At 43.1% G+C, this 18,945-nt stretch overlaps 1 protein-coding gene across 3 annotated transcripts in view; it reads left to right on the top strand.

Annotated features, from left to right (window-relative positions):
- Window positions 1-18,945, top strand: part of SPRED2 (sprouty related EVH1 domain containing 2) — a 125,754-nt gene that overhangs the window by 88,758 nt on the left and 18,051 nt on the right. For all 3 annotated transcript variants that reach the window (XM_053588218.1, XM_053588216.1, XM_053588217.1), the window contains 2 exons: window positions 7,404-7,572; window positions 11,065-11,129. In XM_053588218.1, coding sequence (XP_053444193.1) covers window positions 7,404-7,572; window positions 11,065-11,129 — 234 coding nt within the window. The remainder of the gene's footprint in view (window positions 1-7,403; window positions 7,573-11,064; window positions 11,130-18,945) is intronic.

Below are 18,945 nucleotides of genomic sequence, written 5' to 3'. Positions count from 1 at the left end.
CCCTCCGGGTGGCGCCTGTGGCTCAATTGGTAAGGCACCGGCCCCATATACCGAGGGTGGCGGGTTCAAACCCGGCCCTGGCCAAACTGTAACCAAAAAATAGCTGGGCGTTGTGGCAGGCGCCTGTAGTCCCAGCTACTCGGGAGGCTGAGGCAAGAGAATCGCTTAAGCCCAGGAGTTGGAGGTTGCTGTGAGCTGTGTGAGGCCAGGGCACTCTACCGAGGGCCATAAAGTGAGACTCTGTCTGTACAAAAAAAAAAAAAAGATATAGGACCCTCCTCCTCCCCACCCCCATACATATTTTGGGGTTTTATTTTTATTTTTAGAAACAGAATCTCACTATGTTGCCCAGGCTTCCCACAAACTCTTGGACTCAAATGATCCTTCCTCTTCAGCCTCCCAAGCACCTGGGATTACAGGCTAATACCACCACCCTCAGGCTTTTTTTTATTTTACATAGCTATAATCAGTTTGTAAATAGTTTTGTATCTCATTTGTTTTGCCCTAATGTTTCATTGTTTGGCTCTTTCCTTAATGTCAAATACTAAAGTTCTTTTCTCCTCCCTACACCCTCAGCATTATGAATAGACACCAATGTGCATTTTTCACATTTATTTTGCGGAAATAATTTGAAGGGGGTCAGAGTTTCATGCCTTTTGATATATGACCAAGGAGCTGCTACCAGCAGCAGAATTTCCGTTAACACATTGAGGGTCATACTTTTTTATGTTTTTTTGAGACAGAGTCTCACTTTGTAGCAACCTCCAGCTCTGGGGCTTAGGCAATTCTCTTGCCTCAGCCTCCCGAGTAGCTGGGACTACAGGCTCCTGCCACAACGCCTCCCCTGTTTTTACAGATGAGGTCTTGCTCTGGCTCAGGCTGGTCTCAAACCTGTGCTCACAGGAGGCAATCCACCCTCCCCGGCCTCCGAGAGTGCTAGGATTACAGGTGTGAGCACCATGCCCAGATGGGGTCATACATTTTAAATCTTTACCAATTTGATAGAATAATAGCATTATCATGCGATCAAATGTTTTTCTGTTCATGAAACAGTTGTAACTATTAATGTTCTTTGTTTGTTTACTGGGGCCTTATTTTTCTCTTTAATATGTATTCCATCTTCTATAAGAAAGATATTAATCCATTTTTGCTGCAAGTATACTTTTATACTCTGTTGCTTGCCTTGTAATTTTAGTGTTCTTTTCCTACAGAATTTTGATAGAATGTTTTTCACTTTTGTCCCCTTTTTATTTTTATCATTATGCTATGTTAGCAAATTATCTTACCTGAAGGGTTATATATGTGTAGAGCTGTAGAGTTGGTATTTCCATGGTTTGTCATAAAATATTTCAACCTAAAATGGGACTTTAGATTGGCTAATCCAGCCCCTTAGTTTTATAAACACTGTGTCTTACTAGTGTCTTGCATAATAATCATAAACTTTTACCATTTAGCTTGAGGCCCTTTACATAAGTAACCTCGGTTAAATTTCCTGCAACATTCTGAAAGCGTAAGATGTTATTATCTCCATATATTATAATGGGGAAACTCAGTGCTCCAAGAAGCAGTCCACTTCCACAGTCTGGGGCCTGCGGTCATTGGCAGAGCCAGCATTAGAGCCCCTTTCTTTGGTAACCCAAAACCCAGTCCCTTCATACTAGTAGGGCAGTCTCAGACTTCGGTGCATTCCCTGGAGTTGCAGACCAGCTTCTGTTGTTTGTTGCTATTGTACAAGGATAATACAACCCAGAAGTGCCTCGTCCCCTTCCCCACCATGCTTCTCCATCTCCCCAGCCCACTTCCCATCCCTTTCACATTCTATTTCTGGGTTTTTATATTCTCTAGAACTTAAAGTGCACACACACACACCCCGCTGTACTTCTCCATCTTTCCATCCTCACCTTGTCTGTTTCATACTATTTGGGAAATTCTGGGTTCTGTCCTCAGTAATGTGGAAACTCCCTCCCACCCCTTCTGCTCTATCCCCACCATCACCACCACACACCCCACACACAGATAAGTGACTCTGCCTTTGGCCTTGCAAGCATTTATAATGCAGGACTTATGCCCAGTGGACGGTATGAGGCTACATGGGAGCTCTACAAAGGGGGTGGGTTGTTAAGGGAACATCCTCCCCCACCCAAAAGGTGGAATAGTAAGGAGAGGATGGAGATCATTTTTAGGATACATTGGGCCAGGGATATTGAGTTCCCGATATTCCAATGAGATCATTAAATACTCAGATCATCTAATAGAAATTAGTGGCCTCATTAGTTTTTCCAGTGGAGTGTGGTTTTAGAATTCAGCAGGTTGTAGGATTCTCTGTTTATTTTTAACTACATATTGAGCCTGTGAACTGAACTGCCATTGTTTATATCAGGAAAGTTTCTGTTCCAGACACCCATTCACAAGTAATTCTTCTAATAATGTTGTGGTAAGTTGGCAATAAGCCTAAAATTACATGTACATTAAAATATTCTGAGTCGTATCTTATTTTAGATGGATTAGAAGAGTTTACTCATTTTAGATGGATTAGAGGAGTTTACTCCTTAAACAAATCCTGTGACGATTCATCACAAAACCTAAAAGGTTGAACATTCCAGTTGTTGCCCATGGGTTAGGTCAGGGAACATTCTCACTTAACATTTGATGGAAATTTGAGCTGGCAAAGCTTTTTGAAAGGCAATTTGGCAGGATTTTAATTTAATTTTTTTTATTTTTATTTTTTGAGATAGAATCTCATCTGTCACCCTGGCTAGAGTGTAGTATGGCATAGTCATAGGTCACTGTAACCTCAAACTCCTGGGCTTCAGCAGTCCTCCTGCCTTAGCCTACTGAGTAGCTGGTACTCCAGGCATGCGTCAACCACGCCCAGCTTATTTTTTCTATTTTTGGTAGAGACAGAATCTCACTCTTGCTCAGGCTGGTCTCAAACTCCTGGCCTCACGCAATCTTCCTTGGCCTCCCAGAGTGCTAGAATTATAGGCATGAGCCAGGATTTTAATTTTAAATATATATATCTTTTCACCTAGTAGTTTACATCTGAAAGACCATCCTATAGAAAAAGACTTATGGACAATAACAGTTCTTAAACTTTTTTGAGCTCAGGATACTTTTACACTCTAAAAATTTGTTGAAAACCCCCAAGAGCTTTTGTTTTTGTGAGTTGTAGCTGTTAGTATTTACCAAATGGCGGGTTCAAACCCAGCCTCGGCTGAACTGCAACCAAAGAGTGGCTGGGCGTTGTGGCGGGCGCCTGTAGTCCCAGCTACTCGGGAGGCTGAGGCAAGAGAATCGCTTAAGCCCAGGAATTGGAGGTTGCTGTGAGCTGTGTGATACCACGGCACTCTACCGAGGGCCATAAGGTAAGACTCTGTCTCTACAAAAAAAAAAGACTGAAATTTAAAAAACCTATTAATTAAACAATACTGTTAATATAAATGACATTTTGCAACAAATAACCAATATTTCTAGAACAAAAGTAATTCAGAAGACTAGGGGCATTGTTTTATTCGTGTTTGGGGAAGTCTCTTTACTATCTGGCTTAATGGAAAATAACTGCATTCTAATATCTACTGCTTTTAATCTGTTATAATGTGTTGCTTTGGTTGATGTATATAAAGTCCAGCTTCCCACAGATATGTGGTTGGAAAGAAAGAGATATTTTAATAGCCTTTTCAACCAATTATAGATATTCTTCTTTGATACTACACCCAAACTCAACCCGTAGTAGTTTCATTTTGTTTGTTTGGGGGGTTTTGGTAGTAGTTTCTTAAACATGGAATCTGAAACCCTGTCATTGAGCTTTTCATACTCTATTCATTAAAAATCCACTGATTTGGCTCAGCGCCTGTAGCTCAAGCATCTAAGGTGCCAGCCACATACAGCAGAGCTGGCAGGTTCAAATCCGGCCCAGGCCCACCAAACAACAATGACAACTGCAACCATAAAATAGCCGGGCGTTCTGGCAGGCACTTGTAACAGTCCCAGCTACTTGGGAGGCTGAGGCAAGAGAATCGCTTAAACCCAGGAGTTGGAGGTTGCTGTGAGCTGTGATGCCACAGCACTCTACCCAGGGCGAGAGCTTGAGGCTCTGTCTCAAAAAAAAAAAAATCCACTGATTTATCTCATTCTTTGAATGGATCTTTTCTTTTTTTTTTTTTGTTTTTTTTTGTAGAGACAGAGTTTCACTTTATTGCCCTCGGTAGAGTGCCGTGGCGTCACACAGCTCACAGTAACCTCCAACTCCTGGGCTTAGGCGATTCTTCTGCCTCAGCCTCCCGAGTAGCTGGGACTACAGGCGCCCGCCACAACACCCGGCTATTTTTTTGTTGCAGTTTGGCTGGGCCCGGGTTTGAACCTGCCACCCTCGGTATATGGGGCCAGCGCCCTGCTCACTGAGCCACAGGCGCCGCCCTGAATGGATCTTTTCTAATCAGACCTGATGTTGTAACATTATGCATGGTTGTCAGTCAGTATAATGAAAATAATCTGAGTTAAGCAGATCTTCCAAATGTTGACATTCTATAATAACAAAAACCACATTTCTTAATATTGACAGTTACTCATTAAAAGAGTCTGTTAAGTATAGAGAAGCTATCCAAAAATCCTGATTTTCTGTTGTAATATAGAAGGGTGTCAATTGCAGCATTTTCTGTAAAAGTGATCAATTACAAATTACAGAGATGCCCTTTAGTCTGGAGAATCGCTGCATAAATATAATACATCCATGCTGAGGAGTATTACACAGCCATCAAACAGAATCATTTTTACCTTCTTATATCTCTAAAACATGTTTTTAAGGAAAGTAAAAGGCAAGTTGCAGAATAATTTATAGATGTGTCTACATTTAAACACACAGTTACAAATTTATGTATATATATCAAGAATCACAGAAAGGAAACTGGGATTGTGCCCACCATGCTGAGAGTGTGGGTGACTCTGGAAATAGATGGTGAGGATGGGGAGGGAGAGATAGTAAGAATGGAGCTTTCATATATTCCTCTAAATTACTTCAGTCTTTTACAATGTGTATTTCTTTCTTTTTTTTTTTTATTTTCAGATTAACAATATTTTATTATCATTTTTTTGTTGTTGTTAAGCAGGCCCGGGCCAGGTTCGAACCCACCACCCCTGGTGCACAGGGCTGGCATTCTAACCACTGAGCTACAGGCACCCAACCAACACAATATGTATTTCTTGTGTAGATTTGTTCAAAGCCTGCAAAGAATATAATCACTTTTTTCCCTCCCATGCATCTTATTTTAAAAGGTATTTTTTAAAAGCCTATCTTGAATTTTAAGTTACTGCATAATTGTTTTTATGCCACAACATCATCTTTTGTTATGAAGATCAAAGCATCTGAACTTTGTCATTTTTCTTGTTAAAATTAGATACATAAAGATATTATTTAGCTTAAAAGGACATAAAGTGATGGTATCTGATTCCCTTCCTCACTTCATGTAGGTTCCTAAACTTATTTTATTTTAACTTTTCCAAGAAAATATATCTTTGGAATAATCTTAAAGTTAGAAAATGTCAACCAAAAACTAATTTTTTTCACCCTAAAAATATGGAGAAACTGGGAGTCTTTGTTTTTACAAAAAGTTTATTTTGAGACTTTGAATTGAGGCTATTAAATTCTAAAATAGATAACATTTGTTAGTTAAGTCCTTGGTTATTTGGATTTCCCCAGTTTGGAATGGGGCTGGGCTGACATTTAATCATCGCACTATTCTTAGGGGAAAATGGCCATAATAAGCAATTTCATCATAAATAGAATTGTGTGAAGGAACTGTTGTCCTATTTCAATACAATGTAATAAAGTTAACTGCTTTGGACTGTTCTTTGATGTCCCAATGTCCCAATTTAAATATTATTCTCATTTAAGTTAGGAGACATTTATTAGGGAGCATTTAATTTTTTTGCATTGATATATTCTTGAAATTTGTCATTCTCTAAATTTTACTAATTGAAGCAGGCCTTTACTCTTGCCCACTCTTAGTCTCTCTAAATTAAAAAGATCACATTATGTTAAATGCAGAGCTTCATCACAACAAGATCAAGGCTTTTAAAACTTAGCAGAATCATTATGGTGTTTATAATGAAGCTGTAGGAATAAATATTGTAAACAGTTTGGGTTTATTTAATGAATAAAGAATGAAGTTTTCCTTCATATGATTGCAATGCTCCTTTTATTCTGTAATATGAAATAATCTTTAGTGTCTTCATCAACAACAGTGCTGTGCTAGACACAGGGAGTTATGTTGTAATACATCTTGACCTTTTGTGGTCCAGCTAGGGGAGCAAGACCAGTAAGTGTGAAACTAATGTTAGAGTATAGCACAAAATCAGGGGCTGAATTGTGAGGACGACAACAACTGGAGCAGAAGCCGGATGGAGTAAAGCCTGAGTGGGCAATGAGCATGACCCTCTTCAGTTTCTCATTTACTCAGTATTATCAGAGCAGGTTCATGTTCTCACTGATAACACTGGCGGTGTTAGCTCCATCTTAGAGATGAAAAGATCAGTCTACCCAAAGCTACAGCTCAGTGAAACCCCTTTCTGAGACGACATTGTTAAGAAACTTGGAGATTGTGTTATTATAAAATTAAAGGTAGCAGCAGCTGAAATGGATTGATGTAAAAAATGTAAAAGGAAAAATGGAATAGATAATCTCTCTCACCTCTTCTCCATCATGAGAGGGACTCACTTCCAACTCTCTTTAGAAGTGCTGTAAACTTTCCTTTTCTTAAATAAAATTTCTCTTTGTTACACTAAAAAAAAAAGAAAGAAAGAAAGAAAAAGAAAAATGGAATGGACTTGGTGATTGATAATCCAGGGGATAGAGAAAGCAGAGTCAGTAAAGATGACCACAGAGATCCCAGGCCAGAATGAGCAGAGAAGAGTTGGCATTGCCAGCTATGGAGAAGTTGGGAGAGGAAACTAGGGGCAGAAATTTCAGAGCATATTAGTTCATTTTTCTACTTGTTGAATTTGAGATAATGGGGAGTCAGCCTTTAGAACAGGAAGGGAAGATTCAGAGCCATCAATATAAAGGCCCCGACATATAGAAGCAGTTATCCTGGAACAGTGCAGAGACCCAAGACTTGGGCTTACTGCCCCCACAGTCAGGGGCAGGCAGAAAGGGAGTGAGTGAGAGGAAGAGGAGTGTGTTGAAAAGGTTACAGCCAGGATAGTGGGCCTGACCAGCACCAGGGGATCAGAGGCCCATAGGCAAGCAAAGGCTCTTGCCAGATAAAGAGATTCATGGAAGTATGCAGGCAGCAGTTAAGAGGGTTTTTATTAATCACCACCAGTGATGGTTTCTAATTAGACTTCTGTAACCAGACATCATCGTGGCTGTTCCACAAGTAACCAGCCTGTGTGTTTCCATCCTTCAGGTGGTATTGGAATGCTATGTAAGAAAGGACTTGGTCTACACCAAAGCCAATCCAACGTTTCATCACTGGAAGGTCGATAATAGGAAGTTTGGACTGACTTTCCAAAGCCCTGCTGATGCTCGAGCCTTTGACAGGGGAGTGAGGAAAGCAATCGAAGACCTTATAGAAGGTATTGAACTTGCTGATGCACTGTTCGTGGGACTACAGAAATATATCAGCTTCTTTTAATTCCAGTAGTCTACCATCATTTATTTGTGGGAGGGTTTGGGACCAGGTCGGTAGATCCCAAAAACTTTCGGAGCGTCCAGGGCGAGGAATTAAAGCGACAGAGCAGGGGGAAAGAGATGACTTTCCGAGTAAGGAATGATCCCAATTGATTTTTAGACTCTGCTGTGAAAAAGTACAAGCAGGCAGGTTCTGAATTACCACATGCATATATTTTTGACTGATTTCACCTTGTTTTGACTATTAAAATGGCTTCAGGGTGACGCCTGTGGCTCAAGGAGTAGGGCGCTGGCCCCATATACCAGGGGTGGTGGGTTCAAGCCCAACCCTGGCCAAAAACTAAAAAAAAAAACGGGGGCGGCGCCTGTGGCTCAGTCGGTAAGGCACCGGCCCCATATACCGAGGGTGGCGGGTTCAAACCCGGCCCCGGCTGAACTGCAACCAAAAAATGGCTGGGTGTTGTGGCGGGCGCCTGTAGTCCCAGCTGCTCGGGAGGCTGAGGCAAGAGAATCGCTTGAGCCCAGGAGTTGGAGGTTGCTGTGAGCCGTGTGAGGCCACGGCACTCTACCGAGGGCCATAAAGTGAGACTCTGTCTCTACAAAAAAAAAAAAACGGTTTTGGTCTGGTCTATCTTGGCTCAGAAGTAGAGACTGGATTCTGTCAGGCCCAGAAGACTCTAGGCCTACCCACTGTCCTTCAGTAATCAGAGGCCCAGAGTGTATGGCTGCCACTGAAAAAGAAAGGGATCTGTGACCTCTGGAGCCCTGGTCCGGTTTAGGCCTTGGTGTATGGGTGAGTAGTAGGCATTGTGTTGTATCCAGTCACAGCCCAGAAGGCCCTTGGGCAGTCAGTCCTCAAGATGGGCTTGGCTGGAGTCCACAGATGCAGACACACAAATTCTCCACTTCAGCACATTCAACTATCAAGTCAGAGGGTTAAAGGTGCCATAGCCAGGCCCCATGAAGGAAGGAATATCAAGCAAGGCACGTAAATGCCAAATTCAGGATTTGGGAAAGTGAGTCACAAAAGAATGTATGTTTTATTTGTTTAAGAAACACAACATGTACTGAAATCATTTTCATCAGTGGATTTGAGGGAAGAGAGCAAAACCAATCTTAGAAAAATCACTTTTTTTTTTTTGGTTTTTGGCCGGGGCTGGGTTTGAACCCGCCACCTCTGGCATATGGGACCAGAGCCCTATTCCTTGAGCCACAGGCGCTGCCCGAAAAATCACTTATTATTATAATCAGTAGTAAGACAATTCTAGTTAGAACATGAGTCCATAAATAACAACCATGAGATAGCCAAAAGGAAATAATATAAACTAGCATTCACCTCACAGGTCTTACATAAGTGGCAAATATTTAAAGTGTTTATTTTTTGAGACTGGCTGGAGGGCAGTGGCACCATCACAGCCCCCTACATCCTTGAACTTCTTCCTGGACTCAAGCAATCCTCTCGCCTCAGCTTCCCAAGTAGCTGGGACTATGGGTGCACCATCCACACCCTGCTAATTTTTCTGTTTTTGTAGAAATGGGGTCCCATTATGTTGCCCAGGCTGGTCTTGAACTCCTGGCCTCAAACTCTCTCCTCAGCCTTCCAAAGTGCTGGGATTATATACATGAGCCACCATGCCTGGCCTAAAATATTGTTATTAAATAATAACTTTTAAGTGTTGGGAGAGAAAATATCTCCTGTATTACTGACAGAAGTTTACGTTGTGTCCATGTACTTCACTGAAAATACACATAAAATTTGATTCTCCTATCTACAGTTTTTTCTCCCTAGCTGTTTTCTATCAAGCATGCCTTAAACATTGACTGATTAGACTAATTCAAGAGTAAAGAAAAATCCTGAAAGACCGACCAATAAGAATCGCACAGAAAGTTTTATGGAACTGATTTTTTTCTTCCTATTTCTTGTTGGAAATTTAAGTATTTTTCATCCCTTTCTGAATAATTCTTTTAATTTCAATTTTATGTAATAGCAAAATGTTTTCTAACTGTACCTTGTTTTTTTGTTTGTTTATTTGTTTTGAGAGAGTCTTATTACGTTGCTGCTCGGTAGAGTGCCCAGCTATTTTTTTGTTGCAGTTTGGCAGGAGCTGGGTTTGAACCTGCCACCCTCGGTATATGGGGCCGGCGCCCTACTCACTGAGCCACAGGCGCTGCCCACACCCAGCTATTTTTTTATTGTTGTTTTTTAGCTGGCCCGGGCTGGGTTCGAACCTGCCACCCTTGGTGTATGTGGCTGCCGCCATAACCACTGTGCTACGGGTGCTGAGGCTTAAGTGTACATTTTAAAAGACTTACCAAGAAAAATAAAAGAGAATAAATTTCCCTTTTGGTATATCTATCACTTATACAAATGTAAATGTTTTTCTTTTGGTCATTTAAATGTATCCATACATTACTGGGTACTATTGTGGCATAAAGTGGGACAGTTACACTGTTTTGCATATAAGAATGAAGAAAAAGTCAAACAAGTAAATAAGTTGAACTCTAAAGACCAATTCGTTAGATAGTGGAAGCTGGGTTTTCTGACAAGAGCCTTAATTTTGACTGGGACAAGCAAAGAAAATTCACTGATACCCTTATATTGCAAGAGAAAACCTCCTTGTCTGCCTGTTTGCTTAGAAAGTAGCTCCCATGGTCTGGAATTTAGAATACAATATATTAATTCAGAACTGGAGGCAAGCATACAATCTGTTTAATCAAAACTCTCTCATTGCCGGACATGGTGGCTCACGCCTGTAATCCTAGCACTCTGGAAGGCTGAGGCAGCTGGATTGCCTGAGCTCATGGGTTCGAGACCAGCCTGAGCAAGAGCAAGACCCCAACTCTAAAATAGCCGGGCGTTGTGGTGGGTACCTATAGTCCCAGCTACTCGAGAGGCTGAAATAGGATTGCTTGAGCCCAAGAGTTGTTTGAGGTTACTATGAGCTATGACACCACAGCATTCTACTGAGGGCGACAAAACAAAACCCTGTCTCAAAAAAAAAAAAAAAACCTCTCTCATTGGTTGATGAAAAGGCCAATATAGTGAAATTGTGGCTGGTATAACTTGGGGGCACCCAGTCCAGTCTTCCCACCACACAGCTGAAACTTCAAGGTCACCACTGAGGCTTGGGCTTAAGGTGCCCCTTGGAGGAGTAGGCAGGCTCTCACCTCCTATGTGGTACCTATGTCCTTATTTTCTAGTGGCAGTGGAGAAGTTTGAGAGATTAATTGAGTAGGCAAAGTTAATTTAGAGAGCATCCTGGCAAGAGTCAATTTAAGAGTAAATTAAAAGCATTTCATCCCAGGTAACTTGTTTCTTCTGGCCATGCACTTGCTAAAGGAATGGAATGTGGTTTTATTAAAATACCCTTTTTTAAATGATTGGTTTTAACCTACCGTCTTGGGAAACACTTTTTATTATGTTTTTGTCTTTTTAGGTTCAACAACATCATCTTCCACCATCCATAACGAAGCTGAGCTTGGCGACGATGATGTTTTTACAGTGAGTGTCCTTAGTCCTGTACTTTCCAGATTAGTTGATGAATAATCAGGGAAAGGTTCTGTCTAAGGGCATAAGAGACATTTGCTATTGCTATTTGGAATAGCTGAATTCTCATTTGCAAAGTGGCATTTGCTGTTGCTATTTGGAAGCCATCAGAGAGCTGTCTTGTCGCAGCTTTTCCTGCACTGGGTTTGCCCCATTGCTCATGCTGCAGTGGTGCCATCTGGTACCCGGCAGGAATGTGTGAGCTCTCCCTGATCTGTTCAAGGTTCTCCCAAAGCCTTCTCTCAGGTTTAGGGTGACCAGCTACCCTGGTTTGCCTGGGCCTGTGCTGGGTCCCTAGTCCTGGGAAACACCTCAGTCACGAGCAAATCAAGATAGTTGATCTCCCTACTGGGGTCTTCTGTTAATATACTCCCCTCCCTGGCATGGAGGGGGAAAGCTAGAGGCATTCTTCCTGATGAGTAATTAACTATCTGGTAAGAAAGGCCTGAAGGCTGAGTTAAGGTCAGGCCCAAGTGTGCTAAGGCAGGAAAGGGCCTAGATGTTTTGACACAGCTTGAGTTAATGGGGTGTAACTGAGGACAAAATGATTTCTCAGCTTGCTTCTTTAGTTAAATCCTGTTCTAGAAGTTAATTAACAAGTAGCTCATTATCAGCCTGCTGAGTGCTTGGAGCAGCAAGTTGCGTTTGTGCTCTGGGCCTTGACCCACAATAAGAAAGCATTTATTTTGTGATCCAGGACACAAGTGCATTTAGTAGATACCTGGAACTAAATGGTCTTCATGGTCTGCAGTCTGATCTTTTTCTATTTCATTTTCTTTCATTTGTTACTAATGAAGCTTTTCAAATACACAGAAAAATGCAAAGAATAACATCATGAATACCTGTATACCCTACCCCTAGATGGAACAGTTGTAACTTGGTACATTTGCTTGATCTGTGCATGTATACTTAAACACACAGGTGTGGGCCTGCTGCATGGGCGTGCATGTGCACACACAAGTTTTTCTTTTGTTGCTCCATTTCAAAGTAAGTTACCCCTCAATACTTTAGCATGCCTCTCCTAAAAATAAGGCATTCACAAAAGAATTTCAGGATAGTGAGACTACTCTGCATGATACTGTCATAGTATGTATGTGTCATAGTACATTTGTCTAAACCTGTGGGACGTACAACAACAAGAATGAGCACTAATGTAAGCTGTAGCCTTGGGGTGATATTGAATAGTGATGTGTCAGTGTAAGGTCAACGAGCGCGCCCGCCGCTGAGCTGAAGGGGTGTTGGTAATGAGAGAGCTATCCACGTGTGGGATCAGGGAGTATATGAGAATTCGGTGTACCTGAGAGTATACAATTTTACTGAGAACCTAAAACAGTTCCAAAAAATAAAGTCTAATAAAAGTGCTTTTTAAGGGCGGCGCCTGTGGCTCAGTGAGTGGGGTGCCAGCCCCATATGCCGAGGGTTGCGGGTTCAAACCCAGCCCCGGCCAAACTGCAACAAAAAAATAGCCGGGCGTTGTGGCAGGCGCCTGTAGTCCCAGCTGCTCGGGAGGCTGAGGCAAGAGAATCACGTAAGCCCAAGAGTTGGAGGTTGCTGTGAGCCGTGTGACGCCACGGCACTCTACCCGAGGGCGGTACAGTGAGACTCTGTCTCTACAAAAAAAAAAGTGCTTTTTAAATAAATAAAGAAAGAAAAATTGGGGCAGCGCCTGTGGCTCAAAGAAGTAGGGCACCGGCCCCAAATGCCAAAGGTGGTAGGTTCAAACCTAGCCCTAGCCAAAAATAAAAAAAAATTAAAGCATTCTCCCACACAACCATACCACCATTACTACATGTATCCTCCCCCCAAAATGAATAGGAATCTCATAAAGTCATCTAATACTTTATATAGTTCCTCAGTTGTAATTTTTTATTTCATATTTTAAAATACTGGGTGTAGTCCATTTAAATTTATTTCCCAGTGCACTCATAGTTTGCAGCTAGTGATGTGAAAAACTGCTACTTTGGGAATACAAAGGTATGTTAGCCTTGGCCCCAGGCCTTAAGGAGATAACAGGGTAGTTTACAGAGAGGAGATTGACCCATGAGAGGAAGAGAGAGAGACTGGCACACACCATGTAAAGTAGCCTGGTCAAGAGAGGAGAGAGCGGCGCAGGATCGGAAAATGTATCCCCCCCTAAAAAAACTGATAGGAATTAATAAAGCAGTCATGTAGCAGAGAGCAAGGGATGAGGCTGGACTGGACCTCAGTGGCATTTGAATGGGGTTCAGGAAGGGGCTTCAAGACTGGGGAGCCATGGGGGGTAGTGGAAGCAGGAGTTTGCGTGGTGAGTTCCCGAGCACTGCCAATCCCAACCTGACGTGAACAGAGCTTGCGTGGGGGGTTTCAGGAAATGAGCTCAGCTGTCCTTCCTTGGAGCGGCTGGTGTGATGTGGCTCTGAACAGGCTTCCTACAGTGCTCCGAGCAGATCCTCTCAACAGTTGGCATGTTGCTTACATCTGTTCCTTTGTCACGTTTTGAGAGACAAACAACAGCAGGCGGGTTAAAAGGTGGCTTCCTGTGCTCTAGAGCAAAACTGTCATTCGCTGCTGCGTCCCTGCTACCTGCCAGAAGTGATTTATAGACTCAGGAGACAGCAAGAGGGAAAGGGATGATGGAAGCCAGATTCCCTCCTGGTTTTGCCCTTTAATCCACAGGGGATCCATGTGCTACTCCAGGGTAACACCAAATGCTGGAAGAAAGTTTAGAAGCAGCTAGCTGCTTCTAGACATTTGGAAACTCAATTAATAGCATTCCACATAGGCCCTAGTGTGGATGATCAATTGCCTTCATTCCATTTGTTTACAAACAAGGACCGATTAATAATAGTGCCCCCTTTTGCCAAGAAAAGCCCAGTCATAACGCCATTAACTATTATGAGCTCATCCATACCAGGTTCCCAATTTATCCGTGAGCTCCCTGTCATTAGACTTTCTGTCCTAAGACAGTAAATGAGATGTCTGAAACCCAGAGCCAAGGACGCCAGCAACTGCTTTAACTCCAGGGCAGTCTGTAGTTGTCCAGGTCCTGTTGCTTTCTCTCTTTTTTTTTTTTTTTTAATTATTAAATCATAGCTGTGTACATTAATGCTATCATGGGGCACCATACACTGGTTTTATAGACCATTTGACATATTTTCATCACACCTGTTAACATAGCCTTCCTGGCATTTTCTTAGTTATTGTGTTAAGACATTTATATTCTACATTTACTAAGTTTCACATGTACCCTTGTAAGATGCACCATAGGTGTAATCCCACCAATCACCTCTCCGCCCACAGGTTCTGTTGCTTTCTGAAACTTATCAGTAAGGCAGATATTTAGAATGTGGAATGACTCATTTATCACAGAAAGGGTTTAAATGGTGAAAAGACCCTCTCACAAGGTATGCTGGGTCAGAATGAGGACAGCATGTGTGGGGAGACCTTTAGAGATGTAACTTGAGGAACCAGATGCATCTTTTCTGTTTTGAGTGCCAGAGGTTTCCCTCTGCTTCGGGAGATTTCCTTGGGGCTAGGAAGACAACAGGATGTTGTGGACAGCATGTTGATGCACACCTCAATTAATGTTCTGCTTTAGTAAGGAATAAAGCCTGGGGGAAAGGGCACCTCCCCTTGGATTTGGGTTCTCACAAAGTGCGTCTGTCTCTGCTCACATTTCCCTAGCTCCCATGGTTGTCTTTCAAATGAGTTTGTCCTGACTTCTCAGGATGGTAGGATCATGTTGTATTCCTCAGAAAAAAGTACATTTATTGCAGGTGCCAGCACCGCTGCCTCTCAGCCTTCCCTTGCTTCTCCTTCCCATCTCACTGACCCCCAGCCTGGTGCCCGTCCACGTCTCTCCCACCAAGGCCACTGCCAGAAACTGCTGAGTAGCAACCGCTCTGGCCTTCTGAGTTGGGGGCTACTTTTTACATTCATAATATTTTTCCCCCAACCAATCGTTGTTCTTTCTCCTTAAAAATCCCATGGCACTGCTTTGCCACTTGAAAGCCTGCACTTGCTTGCTTTTTTGTTTTTTTTCATACTTTATTTGCTGAATGAATGAATCTTCCTCCAGTTAAAACATAGGTTATTCATCATTGTAGTTTCTACAACACAATAAAGCTTTGCTCTCCAGGTGCTCAGTAAATGGGTAAAATGAACCCCGGGCAGATATAGTAATAATCTTAGGTTTTCATATTTTATTCATTTGCTTTATTTTTATCCTCAAGGACTATTTAAAGGTGGGTGATGTCGAGAGATTCTCAGTAAGTTCAAATTGTACTTTTTAGCTGTGTTATTGGGGACAGGGGTGGGAGTAAAGGTTATTGGGGATAGGATGTGGGAGTAGAGAAAATGGGTTGTAGAGGACTGGAAAGGTTCTAGATTTTATAGTCATTTAATGAATGGTTTCCCAAACTTGGTAGGGTTTGGTCTGTTTAAAATCAAAACCCTCCTGTTGGTGAGGTTTGGTGTATTTATTGCTGTAGAATTCTGAAATCATTTTTAAATGTTATTAGCATTTTCATTGATAAGGACAATTTTTTAATAATCTTGGGAGAATGCAGCTATAGGGTTGTATGCATGCTTCTAGAGCCCAGCTAATCCAGAATCTGTGTCAAGGTGGGTGCACTGGCTCACACCTATAATCCTGGCCCTCTGGGAGGCCGAGTCCTGAGGATCACTTGACTTCAGGAGTTTATGAGCAGCCTGAACAACAGTGAGAGCCAAGATTTTGAGGTTGCAGTGAGCTAAGATCATGCCATTGCACTCTCCCCAGCGTGGTGGAGTGAGACTCTCTCTAAAAAGAAAAAATAGAATCTGTGTCAGGCATTGTTGCTTTAACTATAATTATGCTGAGTAGCTGTACTCATGCTCTAAAGCTGGGAGTTAAAGAAGTATTTGTTTTATAAGGGCGGCACCTGTGGCTCAGTGAGTAGGGCGCCGGCCCCATATGCCAAGGGTGGCGGGTTCAAACCCAGCCCCGGCCAAACTGCAACAACAAAAAAAAATAGCCGGGCGTTGTGGCGGGCGCCTGTAGTCCCAGCTGCTCGGGAGGCTGAGGCAAGAGAATCACGTAAGCCCAAGAGTTAAAGGTTGCTGTGAGCTGTGTGACGCCACGGCACTCTACCCAAGGGCGGTACAGTGAGACTCTGTCTGTACAAAAAATATATATATATATTTGCTCTATATGAAGATACTTGGGGCTCGGCGCCTGTGGCTCAAGCGGCTAGGGCACCAGCCACATACACCTGAGCTGGTGGGTTCGAGTCCAGTCCGGGCCCGCCAAGCAACAGTGACGGCTGCATCCAAAAAATAGCCAGGGGTTGTGGCGGGCGCCTGTAGTCCCAGCTGCTTGGGAGGCGGAGGCAGGGGAATGGCTTGAGCCCAAGAATTGGAGGTTGCTGTGAGCCATGATCCCACAGTACTCTACCCAGGGCAACAGCTTGAGGCTCTGTCTCAAAAAAAAAGAAGATGATACTTGGGCTGAGATAGGGAGGGTTAGACCAGGGGCTGCTATTTGATGTAAGTGCTATCCATATGTTGCTTTGATTTTTAAAAAAGAAAGGACAGAAGAATGCAAAGGGCTTTCTCAGAATGGGAGTGGAGGGAGAAGGAATTGAGACACCTGAGTTACAGCCATCCTGATTCCACATCCATGGGCTTAAACAGATTAAAGAGACTCCGTGAAGGCTGAGTTCTGCGGGGCTGGGTACTTTTCAGTAGCTGTCACTGTGTCCTTTGGCCTGGTACTGGGAAGCAGTCTACCCCCCAAGTAAAGCATGGCACATTAAAGGTAGGGTGACACTAAAGGGAGTTTGCTGGAAGGTAAGGGTGGCTGTACCCAGGCCAAGTCCTTAGAATTATAGATCCTGGAATGGGAAGGGATTGTGAGTCCATCTCATCCAACCTCCCTCCTGCTGGCAAAGGATGTCGCAGGATTTACCTCATTTTACACACACAGTCACAGAAGCAGCTCGGTCAGGCATAGGACTTGGCTGAGATCAGCTAGATTTCCCACCCTTCCCAGTTCACCACTGTTACTTTTCTTATTCCTCAGTTAAATAATTACATTTATGATATTTCAACTATTCTATTTTTAAAGTAACAACCAAATGCAAGAGTTATATTTTAGGACTCTCTTGGACTCAAGCTGGAAAGGGGAGAGATAAGAGGATAAATGTGTGGCCAGTGCCCATGTGAACCATTCCTGTGATGGACTTGGACCCTGCTGCAGGGAGTGTTATACTTCGAGGCCCCAAAATTCCGGCTCAAAGGCTGACCATATAGAAAGGCCCACCATATATGCAGTTTTGATTTATTTTATTTCCTCACCTTCTAGGTTTCTATTACAACCAAAGTATTTTGTTCCTGGATTTGGGCAGCCCTCTCACCCGGGATTTCTAATGAAGCCCTACCATCATCAGACATCTGTTATGTCTAATGAATTAACTTCTCTTCTGTGCACTTAGAATGGTGCCAACTGTGTACCATCCTTTGCAGGATTAAGAAGAGTTATTCACAGCATTTTGTGTGGGGCCTAATGCTTTCCCCAAACCCAGTTGAAAAGGGCTGGTGCTGGGTTAAGTTTTGCTGTTTCATTGTACCTGATTTCCTCAGGCAGGCAGTCATCCTTAAGGGAAATGCCCTGTCTTTGGCAGCATTGTCAGCTTCTGGCTGTGTTTTGTCCAGACTGGAAAACTTGGTCTTTCCTCATGCCCTGTGTTTGAACCCTTGACATCCTGTTTATTACAAACTGCATTTTATGACTTTCTGGCTATTCAGAGCAGTGATCTCTGATGACATCCCAACCTCCCAGCCACCCCAGGTGGCTAAAGCATGATTAGAGCACCCCCACACCCACCCCCAGCTTAGAACCAAAGCACCCAGAAGCAGTTCGTTCTACCTTAATGAGTTGGGGTATTTGTTAAGTTGTGCTTATTTTCAGTCCTAATTAAATGAGGAAAAGTGAATTCACTGAATTTTGTAATTATCAAAGCTTCATTCACAGAAGCAAGACAGTATAGAATAACATAACATTCTTTTTTTCCACCGACTCTGTCCCCAACCAACATTAAAGCTGAGTGCAAATCTACCTTTTTTTTTTTTTTTTTTTTTTTTTGCAGTTTTTGGCTGGGGCTGGGTTTGAACCCACCACCTCTGGTATATGGGGCCAGTGCCCTTCTCCTTGAGCCACAGGTGCCGCCGCCCTCGCCCCCTCCCCTTTTTTTTTTTGAGACAGAGCATCAAGCTATCACCCTGGGTATAGTGCTGTGGCGTCACAGCTCACAGCAAGCTCCAACTCCTAGACTTCAGCGATTCTCTTGCCTCAGCCTCCCAAATACCTGGGACTACAGGCGCCCACCACAATGCTCGGCTATTTTTTGGTTGTAGTTGTCATTGTTGTTTGGTAGACCCCAGCTGGATTCGAACCCGCCAGCTCTGGTGTATGTGGCTGGTGCCTTAGCCACTCGAGCTACAGGCACCGAACCTATTTACTGATTTTTTTAAGGAGTATTTTTTTTTTTTTTTTTTTGGGCGGCGCCTGTGGCTCAGTCGGTAAGGCGCCGGTCCCATATACCGAGGGTGGTGGGTTCAAACCCAGCCCCGGCCAAACTGCAACCAAAAAAAAAAAAAAATAGCCGGGCGTTGTGGCGGGCGCCTGTAGTCCCAGCTACTCGGGAGGCTGAGGCAAGAGAATCGCTTAAGCCCAGGAATTGGAGGTTGCTGTGAGCTGTGTGAGGCCATGGCACTCTACCGAGGGTGATAAAGTGAGACTCTGTCTCTACAA

The sequence above is a fragment of the Nycticebus coucang genome, chromosome 4, assembly GCF_027406575.1.
Source record: "Nycticebus coucang isolate mNycCou1 chromosome 4, mNycCou1.pri, whole genome shotgun sequence".
Taxonomy (NCBI): Eukaryota; Metazoa; Chordata; class Mammalia; order Primates; family Lorisidae; genus Nycticebus; species Nycticebus coucang.
The sequence above is the reverse complement of the archived record's forward strand: the minus strand, read 5'-3'. Positions and strand labels throughout refer to the sequence as shown.